The sequence below is a fragment of the Coenobita brevimanus genome, chromosome 26, assembly GCF_032717465.1.
Source record: "Coenobita brevimanus isolate Jiangsu-jjx chromosome 26, ASM3271746v2, whole genome shotgun sequence".
NCBI classification, from domain to species: Eukaryota; Metazoa; Arthropoda; class Malacostraca; order Decapoda; family Coenobitidae; genus Coenobita; species Coenobita brevimanus.
The window spans coordinates 26,574,729-26,587,474 of record NC_136979.1 but is presented as its reverse complement, the minus strand read 5'-3'; the positions used below and the strand labels follow the sequence as shown (position 1 = coordinate 26,587,474).

General features: G+C 38.3%; 1 protein-coding gene across 1 annotated transcript in view; it reads left to right on the top strand.

Annotated features, from left to right (window-relative positions):
- The window catches only part of LOC145393992 (teneurin-m-like), an 839,265-nt gene that overhangs the window by 645,209 nt on the left and 181,310 nt on the right, over positions 1–12,746 (top strand). Inside the window, exons 13-14 of the mRNA XM_080267963.1 lie at positions 10,831–10,857; positions 12,094–12,313. Coding sequence (XP_080124089.1) covers positions 10,831–10,857; positions 12,094–12,313 — 247 coding nt within the window. The remainder of the gene's footprint in view (positions 1–10,830; positions 10,858–12,093; positions 12,314–12,746) is intronic.

Here is a 12,746-nt window from a genome sequence, read left to right as displayed (position 1 = left end):
CACTCCTGTAAAGTTTGCTTTCTCAAAGTTGTATCTTCCCTGCCTATAAAGCTCGTCTCTTGGATGCACGTTCCCTATTATCATCTGGAACTCAGTGACCACATAATCATTTTTTCCAATAGGACACAGATACTCCAAGGATTCTTTTACGTCAGGTTCTTTGGTAAACAGTAAATCTAGTTTTGCTGGTGTGTCCTCACCTCAGAACAGTGTCTCTTCTTTGACGCACTGCATCATCACATTGTTCATTGTTATATTTAATAACGTAGTGCCCATGAATCTTCGCTGCCTCCTGAGTCCCATTCTTCCCAGTTCACTTCTTTACAATTGAAGTCACCCATTGAAATTATATTGTTACTTTTCTCAGTCATTTTCTGTTAACAGCTAGCCATATCTGACAACATTTCCTGGTATTCATCATCACTCCATGCTCTTGTCTTAGGGGGAACATACACTACTGCCATATCTCACTTGCTATTCTCTCCAGTTTCTAATTTCATGTTTATCACTTCATCCCTGCCTTCTCCCATTTCCACAGTATCTACATTTATGTTGTTCTTCACTGCTATCATCACCCGTCCTCCCGTATTTTCTCTTCTGTCTCTTCTCCACAGTTTGTATTTACCATCTCCCATATGAACATCAGTATCTTCTACTAATTTGGTCTCTACAAAGCATATATCATCAGGTTCATGTACCCTCAAAAAATCGTTGATTTCTAGCCTTGCCGATATTAAACCATCAACATTAGTATATGCCACCTTCCAATTATTTTTAATGTTTTTTACACCCTCTTTTCTCCTTCTCTCCGCTGGTACCACTTCCTTAATTTCTGATCCATGACTTTCCAATAAAACATTGTCTTCTCTTCCTCCGTTCTCTTCGTTTTTTACCTTTGTTTCTTTTACTAATTCCTTTATTTTAGCTCTTTCTTCCTCATTTGCATCTCTCCTTATCCAAACATTTTTGAACCCTTCATTGTTTGATAATTTCCATGTTCTACTGATAATTTCATTTACTGTAGCCTGAGACTTTAACTTAACCTTTATGGCCATGCCCCTCCTTCCTCATACTTTCCTAACCTAAACACCTCTTCAGTCTCTTCTTGAACTTCATTGTTTTCCTCCATGACTACTGATATTATTTCTTTAACCTTGCTCAGTTCTTCTCTTTCTCTTTCTGATCTTATTGTCATACGTTTTTCTTTAACTCCTGAAATTATTACACATTTTTTCTTATCTGCTACATCCCTAACTAAAGATTCTCTACTTCTCAGCACCCTAACCACTTTCCTCTCCACCTTTTCCTTGCTTTGTTGTTCTATAATCTCTTTCAAATTTACATTTCCCTCTTCCTGAATTTTCTTCCACCCCTTATGTTGCTCCTTGATTTCTTTAATGTGCTCGTCCTGTATTCTTGATTTGGATTCATACTCATCTAGTTTGCTTTTTATCCGTCTCTTTCTTCTTCCAACCTCTTATTCTCCCTCTTGAGCTGCTTTATTTCATTTGATGCTGATTCGTTACTTATTTACAATTCTGTGACTTCTCTTTCCTGCTCTACACTGCGTGTGCAAACTTTTTCCAGTTTACTTCGTAAAGCTATTATCTCTCTCTCCTGCTCTTGGGTTCGTTCCTGTAACTCTCTAATTACTACCCATACCTTTTTTATTTCCTGGACATTCCTCTCCGTTGTTTTCTCTACTCCAGCTACACTTGTTTGGTTGAACATGGTACTTGCATTTCCCACGTCGTCTTTGGGGAAGCCCTCGAATTCCTTTTCGTCATATGTAAACAAAGCTCCGTTGCCCTCTGCCATTGTGCAACCATATGGAATTTTTCCATTTCCACTGTATCTTGAACTCAATGACTGAAACCTGCTGTTTTTTTTTTTTTTACTATTGACCAATGGGACCACCACTCATGCACTCATTTTCGTAATCACAATAGGTTGGTCTCCTTTTTCGCCGCTGATTTAGCAATTATTTCTGCACGATCCAGGAAGAGCTCCGTCTCTGTTGGTGACCTGTGTGTGTGTGTGTGTGTGTGTGTGTGTGTGTATTTACCTATTTACCTATTTGTAGTATACAGGAATTGAGCAATGCTCGTGTTGTCCTGTCTCCATATCCACATTTATCAAGTCTACCTTTACACACATGAATGTTTTTCTCATGCACCACCTCTTTGTCTAAGTCGTTCCAAATATTTAAGTATTTACCTAATATACCTAATTGTGATATACACAGGTTGACGAATGAAGAAGTGAAGGAACGTTGTGGGGTAGATGTGGATGTGGTTGAAAAGATTAGGAGAAATACACTGAGGTGGTTTGGACATGTGGAGAGGATGGAGAGTGAAAGACTGACTAAGAGGGTGTATGTGGGTGAGGTGGAGGGAGGGAGAGGGAGGGGTAGACCGAGGATGAGGTGGAGGGATGGAGTTGAGAGGTATATGAGGGAGGGGGGGGTGAGTTGGGGGGAGGGGAGTCAAATGGTGGGCGACAGAGTGACTTGGAGGCGTTTTGTCTGCGGCCACCCTTTGCGGGATTAGGGCGTCGGGCTATAGATAGATAGATAGATAGATAGTGATATACACGGAATGTACTGTGCTCGTGGGTTTCCGTCGCTGTTTCTCAATAAGTCGAATTTAGCTTTAAACTCGTTTAAGTTTTTAGACTGGATGATCTCTTTGTTCAGGCTATTCCATAAGTCTATACTTCTGTAAGGAAAGCTATATTTCTTGATATCCTTCAAGCAGCTTGACTTTTTCAATTTCATTCCGTGTCCTCTTGTTGCTCTCTTATCCCATACAAACAGATCTTCTTTGTCAATTTTATCTACTCCCACCGTGGTCCTGAACACCGCAATCATGTCTCCCCTCTTTCTCCTTTCCTCTAACGAAGGCAAATCCAGTTTTTCCAGCCTCTCTCTGTATGACAGGTCTGTCAGACTGGGGACCATCTTGGTTGCTGTTCTTTGTATTCTCTCAATCTTGTTTATATCTTTCTTTTTGTGTGGGGACCACACTACTGCTGCATATTCTAACCTGGGGCGGATCATGGCCACTATCAATTTTTTCATCATTTCCTCATCCATATAATGAAATGCTACTCTTATGTTAGTCAAGAGTTTATAAGTCTCTCCAACTATCATGTTAATGTGCTTTTCTGGTGACAAACTATCTTGGACCAGCACTCCCAAATCTTTCTCTTCTCTACTTTTGTGATTAATTCATTACCCAAAAAATAATTCAGTGATGGTCTCCTGGTACTTTTACCCATTTCCAATATTTTACATTTCTTTACATTAAATTTAATTTCCCACGTCCGGCTCCAATTGTGTATCCTATCCAAATCCTCCTGCAGTATTTTACAATCCTCCTCAACCTCTTATCTTCCTCAAGATCTTTACATCATCAGCAAACAGACTTGCATAACTCTTCACTCCATCTACCATATCATTTACGTAAAGCAGGAACATTACTGGCGCCAACACTGAGCCTTGAGGGACTCCACTTGTTACTTCCCTCCATCCAGACATCTTTTCCTTTATTACAGTCCTCATTTGTCTGTCTCTCAAAAAGTCTTTCATCCATTCCAGAAGTTTCCCCTTTAGTCCTCCTATATATTCTAGTTTCCACATTAGTCTCTTATGAGGTACCTTGTCAAAGGCCTTCTCTAAGTCTAAGTACACACAATCCACCCAACCATCTCTCTCCTGTACCACATCAATCACTCGAGTAAAAGCCCAACAAGTTAGAAACACATGACCTTCCACTTCTGAATCCAAACTGACATTCAGCCAAAATATTCATATCTTCCAGATATTTTATCCATCTGTCTTTCAGGATTCTGTCACAATTTTGCGACCATACTGGTTAGAGACACTGGTCTATAATTCAGGGGTTCTTCCCTGTTTCCTCCCTTGTAAATTGGTACCACATTTGCCCTCTTCCATTCTTTTGGCACTTTCCCCTCTTCCAGTGAGCATACGATTAAACTGTGAATTTTATCCGCCAGTTGTTCTCTGCATTCCTTCAGTACCCAATTAGAAATTCCATCAGGTCCTGGGGCTTTCCTTACATGTTGTGTTTCCAGTAATTTATACACTTCCTGTACCTCCACTTTTATATGTTTCATCACCGGAACATTTCTAATCACTCCCTCCCCTTCCACAAGCTCCTTTTCTTTAGTGAAAATTGACTGGAAACGTTTGTTCATTATTTCTGCTTGCATTGCCGCATCCTTAAAGACCTCTCCTTCTACTTTCAGTTTGATGATTCCTTCCCTTTGTTTCAGTTTGCCATTAACAAATCTATAAAACAGTTTGGGTTCATCCTTGCATTTGTCAATAATACCTTTTTCAAAATTCCTTTCTTCTTCTCTACGTATTCTTGTGTATTCATTTCTTGTTCTTTTATATTCTTCCTTTGTTCTGTTGTTACTTCTCTTTCTCCAATTGTTCCTCGCCTTATCTCTCTCTTTTTTTGCTATCATACACCTTCTATTAAACCACTCCTTTTTCCTGTTTTCTTTCCCTCTTACTCTTGGTACAAATTTTTCCACTCCCAAATTATAGAGGTCTAGAAAGATATCCCACTTCCTCTGTATCTCTCTTGTTTCTCTGAATTTTCTCCAATCCGCATTTTCAAAAAAGTTTCTCAATCCTGTAAAATTTGCTTTTCCAAAGTTGTATCTTCCCTGTCTATGAAGCTCGTCTCTTGGCTCGATGTTTCCTATTAACATCTGGAACTCAATGACCACGTGATCACTTTTTCCCAAAGGACAGAGATATTCCAATGATTCTGTTACATCGGGTTCTTTGGTGAACAGTAAATCTAACCTTGCTGGTGTGTCCTCACCTTGAAACCGTGTCTCTTCTTTGACCCATTGCGTCATCACATTATTCATTATTATATTTAATAACATAGTGCCCCACGAATCCTCGCCGCCTCCCAAGTACCATTCCTCCCAGTTCACCTCTTTACAATTAAAGTCACCCACCAAAATTATATTATTGCTTTTCTCAATTATTTTTTGCAAATAGCTAGCCATATCTGACAACATCTCATGGTATTCGTCATCCTTCCATGCTCTCGTCTTTGGGGGAACATACACTACCGCCATATCTCTCTTAACATTCTCTCCAGTTTCTAATTTCATATATATCACTTCAGCCCTGCCTTCTCCCATTTCCACAGTATCTACATTTATGTTGTTCTTCACTGCTGTCATCACTCCTCCTCCCTTTTTTTCTTTTCTGTCTTTTCTCCACAGTTTGTATTTACCATCTCCCAAATGAACATCAATATCATCTCTTAATTTGGTCTCTACAAAGCACATGACATCAGGTTCATGTTCTCTTAAGAAATCGTTAATTTCGATCCTTGTCGATATGAAACCATCAACATTAGTATATATCACCTTCAAATTATTTTTGACGTTTTTAATACCCTCTTCTCTCCTACTCTCTGTCTGTACCACTTCCTCAACTTCTGATCTTTCACAACCATCCCCCTTAGTTTCCTTCACTTCTATTTCCTTAAATACCATTTCCTTACTTTCATATCCAATACTCTCCAAAAAAAAGTATTACATTCTTCCTCTGTCCTCTTATCATTTTTTTCCTTTACTTCTTCCTTTAATGATTTTAAAACTTCTCTTTCTTCTTCATTCAGATCTTTTCTTATTATAATATTTTCCATCCCCGCCTCTTTGCTTAATTTCCAGGTCACTTTAAGTATCTCATTCATTACACTTTCTGATGTAAACTTGACTCTCATTGGTCTTGTTTCCCCTTTCTGATAAGGCCCTATCCTCCTTACTTCCTCAAATTCTTTTACCCACTTGTCTCCTTCGGGGTCAATCTTGCCTAATATTCCTCTCACCAGATTCGTGTCTCTTTCGAGTCTTACAAACCTAACCTTTTCTTCCTCTTCCCTGTTTCCAAATACTACCACACATCTGCTCCTTTCTACAGTTTCTCTCACTATTTTCTTTTTTTTCTTCAGTATTTTCACTACATTTCCTTCCATTTTTTTCTTGTTCATTTCCCTTTCTTCCTGGATGATCTCTCTTAAGCTGACCACTTCTTTCTGTTCTTCTTCTACGTGTGCCCACTTTGCCTTATGTTCTTCTAATACATTACTCACCTTCTCCGTTTTATTAGTACTCTCTTCTAGTTTCCTCCTCAATTCAACATTTTCCCGCTTCAAATTCCTAATCTCTTCATTCGATGTTTCATTGGATTGGATCAGACTCTGTATGGTAGTTTCCGTATTTACAGACACATCCTTTATCACTAGATTCTGTACTTTCTTTTCAAGTTCACTAATCCTCATAATTAATGTTTTAACCAGGTCCATGGCATTGGTATTTGCATCAAATCCTTGAAATTCTAGTCCCTCATTGTTTACATTTTCGGCCATGTTTGATTTTGGTTAAATACCAAAACAGCTGTTACCGAAAAAAACTACAAACCTTCATGTACAGTCTAGCCAATAAATCTTTACATTTTTGGTAGTCCATTAACTTTCATTATTTTAAATTTAAAACAAGGCCTTAGGAATACTCCCCTGGTCACCTAGTCATATTCTTTTTTTCCTTGCCCATTCATAAATACTGGTACAGTGACATCGCACAGTGAACGAGTTTATGGGCAGCAGATGAGCTTGTTCACTGTGAACAACATATCTTGTGGGAAAAATAGCATATGGGTGGCACTGCACCCTTGAAGTCCTCTTTGTGAGCCATAGAGATGTACTAATGGGCACATTTCAAACACATACAGTACAGATATATAAAATATAATGCACATGGTTATTTACCTTAAATGAAGCAGATGGCAGTCCTGATTGGCTTGAACATAGGTGGTTCCGAGTCAGGGTGATACATTTAGGTTGTCCCTGCCACTTCACCTTCCACACCCTCATTCCTGTCACCAATCTTGACCGCATCATTTGATTGAACCATTTTCCCACATGCCTCTACCTCATTCACCTTTCCCATAAAACCTTCAAAGTCCAAAGATGACACCACTGACATCATATCATCATTGTCTTCCCCAGGAAGTGTAGCAGACGATGTAGAGGCAACTGGCTCTTCTTGTTCTTGAGTTCAGTAGTAGCATGTGATGAGTGTTTTTCTTCTTCTGTTGACTTCCATATTTTGCCTTTCAGTGTAATAACAAAAAGTGGTTTCTAATCCATTGAGCCCTTCCTGTGTCCTCAGGTTGCTGGTTTCATTTGCCTTGACCTCTTCTCTCAGAACATCCACTGCCACTAGAATTTTACTGATCGTCATCCTCCATTCAATTCTGCTCACAGGTTGCCCAGATCTGGCCTCTTTTGTAGCATCTACTGGGCAGGGTGGGGGAATCATTCAATATGGAAGATGATGGTTATGGCCTACTCTTTCCCCCAATTTCATTCACTCTGGGTTCATCTCGTTCATTATGATTTTGTGGACCTGATTACTCCCTGCTCGTTCACTATGCAAATCATTTACTCTGAAGACATTAACTGTGTGAGGGCACTGTATGTCCTAACAGTTTTTCTCACATACTTTCTCTGCTGTTATCTTTCTGCAAGTATATGATCCACACTTTCCCATCCTCTCTTAAACCCACCCTTTTCATCACTCACCAAACACTTTGATACCTTCCACGCTGTTTTTGTCTCACCCTGGAGAATTCATGTCATTTTTTGAAGGATTTTTGTAACTGAGGCTGTAGATTATATTTCTTTCATAGGTGATTATGTTTGTTTTGAAAATGCCACACACTGGTAGATGGCATCTCGCTTGCACGTACAGTATATGCATTACACTTCATGCTCTAAGTTTCATTGTCAGCTGTGAAAAGGAAGGCATACTGTGTCTCAAGGATGGGTGTTACGGTGCTTGCGGAGGTAACTTAGTAAAGAACAATGACACAGGTATACATTTAGTGAAATTAAGTTACGAAAATTATCTGCATGTACTCACCATCCACTCACTCGATGTAGTGCTGCTCTCAGGTGGCTTCCCTTTCCTATCCTCCATCCTTCTTTCCTTCAATCCTCTTCTGTCTTTCTTTCCTTCATTCTTTCCTTGTCCTTCTGCCTATGGGTGACTTTAGACTCCCTCTTCTGTCTTTCTTTCCTTCATTCTTTCCAACTCCTTCTGCTTGCGGGTGACTCTGCACTCAGTGACATACCAAATGGTTACCTGTACACCAGGAAACCATTTACTACACTGAGTGGTAACCACATAACCAAATGTTGGTGCCTGCTTGTTTAGTGGTAGTTATGGCGCTCCAATCGGATTGAGCCGATGAAGGTTTATAACCAAGGGAAGGTTGGGTTTATTGCTCACTTAATGCCACTCAGGGATGAGTGAGGTTGGTCACTTTCATCTTAAATGTCAGGACCACCTTGCGTAGCCCCAGGTTTCTATGCTGCTCGTGGGGCAAAGTAGGATTGGATGATGAATGAAAATATTCTCCATTTGTATGGGTTTATTACTAGGTTACTGAAGGTGATCTCCCCTACTGTACCATTGAACTTCAGATCAGCCAGTACATTATTTTGATTTTTAATGGACCCAGTGCAGACATCGCACAGCATGTTTCAGAAACCAGGAGAAGCATTTTATGTGAAAAATTTAACATTAGAGGATAAGTGCACAGTATTTCTGGTAATAGCTGTGTTTGCTGTCCTATTCTCTGACATTGTTACATTACCAGTGAAATGTCATCTCTGCATAATCATATTTATTTCAGATCATGAATTTAAATTAAGCTGGATTTCTTTATTTAGCATGATCATATGAAAAACAAAAGATGTTAATACAGAACATGAGTATTGTTTCTGGATGCAGTATTCATATTCCAGCGAATCCTTGAGACTACTGTACTTCATTAGAGTGCTGTTGTCACATGTTGCCTACTACTTTGTGTATGCAGTAGAGGCTTAGTACAGGGAAATTAATTATAGGAGTGAGAGGCATACACAAGGGTAAGATTGACAAAGCCATTATCTTGTGGCTGAGTGGAGGAGCAGCCAACCATTGATGTGCCCTCTCCACCAGACCTTTGCTTCACCTGTCAGTGGCAGGGAAAGGGAGAGTGCCTATAGCTGCATGTTAGAAGGGGTGTGGAGGAAGCACTTGATGTTATGTCCTCTACGGTATTTTATTGATATATTATGCAGCAGTTTGCTGCATTGACAGCTACAGTACTGTATATTGTAAATATTCTGTAAAAAAATAATATTTTTGGTGGCAGATAGTGTGTTACTAAAATTATTTCACTTCTGGTAAATGATAGTTTTAGTAACTAAATTATAGTTTTAATAACAAGTAATAATACTACATTATCCTTGATTTTGCCTGTTTTGGTCAGAGATACATAGTTGATAAAAGGTTGTACAAAATTTTCTACAGAATTGTAATGATTACAACAGTCCACATTCATTAGTGAATGGAGGGTGATTTCACCTCTTAAGATTATACCTGTGCATAGATTTTTTTTTTTTTTTTTTTCCAGCACTTGCTACTGTGACCAATAATGATACAGTAGCAGTTAGAATTGTGCCAGCATGTGGAGTAAGTTAGCTTTTAAAGCAAACTTGCCATATGCATTGATTGATGTATGTACTGTTGCATTGCATACTGATGTAAGCTCAGCATACTGTACCTGTAAATTTAGGTATACTGTACAAATTTAACATGAGCACAAAAGATATATGTACTGATGCATGTATGATCAGCATGTCCGCACACTGTAAGTCAGTTTTAAGGTTAACCACAATTAAATTGCTGCCATGGTTTCACATTGCCATTATTTGTTCTTTCATAAAAAGAAAATGTCTCATTCACTTAGTGCACAAAAGTTGATACTGTAGTAGTGTATTTAAGACACTCAGAACCAAATTAATATTTGATGCCATAGTCCAGATGGATTGAATTGTAAATGTAATGCATAATTATTCAAGGTTTACTGTACTGAATAGTATTGCATTGTTTCACTAAACCATATCCACATACATGATTGCTAGTCACTGTCAGAGTAAGTTATCCAGATGGATTGAATTGTAAATGTAATGCATAATAATTCCAGGTGTACTGTACTGAATAGTACTGCATTGTTTCACTAAACCATATCCAGATAAATGATTGGTAGTCACTATCAGAGTAAGTTGTCCTATCCCTATATTCAACTTTATACTAGGCTGAAACACTTGGATATATGCAGCAGTACGCATACCCTACTGTGCTCACATGTGTAATTTATTGATAAGTGTTTTCTTCTGAACCTCTCATTATCAAATCCGTTGCATGTTTTTTTTTTTTTTTTTTTTTTTTTTTTTTTTTTAAGGCCTTCGTCTGTGTTTACTTCCCTAATTCCAATTTTTGTGTGTGTTCAAAGATGGATCATGAAACGAGCTATGATTTTAAAAAGTTTCTCTCTCTCTCTCTCTCTCTCTCTTTGATAGTGGAAGTCTTTAGTCTGTTATAAGACAGCTTATGTCATAAGTAGATATCACTCTCTTCCTTCGTGCATTGTCATATGTTAACATTTATATATATCCTTAAAAAAATATTTTTTTTTCCAAAAGTTTCCTTCAGAATTTCATTTATGCTATATGTCAACTACTTTGGTCTTGTATATTACCTCACAGTATTTGCAGTGACAGTACCATCTGAAAAATTTCTGTAACATACTGACCTTAGCCAAGGTTGACAAAATTCAGCTTGGAATTGTGGTAGAGATCTTCAGAAAGAGGCTTTAACTCGATTATTTTGCTGACAGACCGCCTCTGACTTAACTAATGTAGATGGTCTATTTTTCTTCAGCATGCACAGGATTTTCATAAATGAGAGGTGAGTGGTACAAGTGCATGAGGAAGAGTATTGTTAGCATCTGCACAGCATGCCCTCCATACTGCCTTAAATTTGGTAATGAGTTTTGTAGTAGACTGATGATCAGCTTTGGTGTGATTTCTTATCTTTTGTTGTGCATTTTTTGTCTGTGCTGTATAACAGGTTGCTGCTTCTATCTAGCTAAGTTTCTAGTTGAATTTGACAGTGGATAAGTTGAACTTACAAACTACTGTATATTATATCCACTAAGCAAATGAGCTGTATATCTTATGATATAAATTGCTTTTTCTTTAGTTGCAGTATATGAAATAGGTTTTTATTAAGAGAAGAATTGTTTGGTCCATAACTGTATTGATGAAGCTTGACTTGGTGATCTTCATCTTGGTAACCAGTCATGTCATTCTTGGTACACAGCACATATTTGAATCTCATTTGTTCTTTCTCTTTTTTCACTGCAGTTTTAAATCTTACACAACATTAACAATAATTCTGTTCATAAATTAACTTCCTCTCTTTCTGTGATTGGTTTGGAAATATTTCTTTTTGTTTTGTGTACGTTTTTGCAGCATTTGACCCCTTCCAAACTTACATGTACAATAGTTTAAGTAGTATCAGGGATAAAATCTGTACTCAGAATATTTATTTATGTGGGAGTATTATACAGTACAGTACTTTACTTTCTATCTTAGTAACTTTATTGTAGTCTTTAATTAGCATTGTAGTTGTATATATCCTTTGCTCTTATTGATTTAGAATGCATATGATAGTCATACTGCAAAAAGGCTTATGTGTTAACTGAAACATTTCAATACATTTCTAGTTTCTTAATACTGTAATTAATACATACAGTGCATAGTACATAATACATCAAAGATGTTTATGCCCTTTGCTAAATTCATCGGACATAATACTTTATAATCATCTGCAGTCAACTGATGACTGATTTCATATTCTGTTGGTGTAACCTACATATGGCTGTTGTGTGTGTTCATTCTTTCCTATAGTCCATGGGTAACCTTCAGTACTATCTCATTTGGCCTCTAAAATATGAAAAAGATAAATTTTCACTTATATCACATCATTTGTGTACTCCCTCAAAGATGTCTGTAACTGATAGCACTTTTTAACCAGTTATCCCTTAAAAAATATATATAGATAGATAGATATATTTGCTAAGCTTATTCTGTTGGAATGGGGAGAGTATGCTTTTAGATAGTAATATGTCATCCCTGGCAGCCGTGCATCTGTGGTGCGAGGTCGGGTCATCAGTGGTCGAGGAACAGGGCTCCGAGGAGTGCGTGTCTCCCATTACCGCCTCTCAGACTCTGGTTTCACTCTTACCCGGCCTGGAGGATGGTTTGATTTTATGGTGAATGGAGGTGGTGCAGTGAGGCTACTTTTTGGCAAATCCCCTTTTCTACCAGTCACCGAAACTGTGTGGGTCCCATGGAATGAGGTGGGTGGTGCTGCAGTTACTGGTAACAGCCAGCTATTATCAGAATTACCAAAACATTTATTTTTGTCAGCCATTTTCTTATTACAGGGAGGTGCAGAAGGAGATTCTGTAAGGAAATAAATTATTTGTGGTAGGTGGGGGCGCTCATCATCAACTCACTCGATGTAGTGCTACTCGGGTGACTGCCCTTTCCTCTCTTCCTTCCTTCTTTCCTTCCATACTCTTCTGTCTTTCTTTCCTTCATTCTTTCCTCCTCCTCCTTTCTATGGACAACTCTGCACTGAGTGACAAGCCAAATGGTTTCCCGTAGACCAGGAAACCATTTACTATGCTGGGTGGTATACATATGACCAAATTATGGCGCCTTGTCGTTTAGTGGGTAATTAAGGTGCTCCAGTCGGATTGAGCCTGGGCAAGTTTATATCCAAGGGGT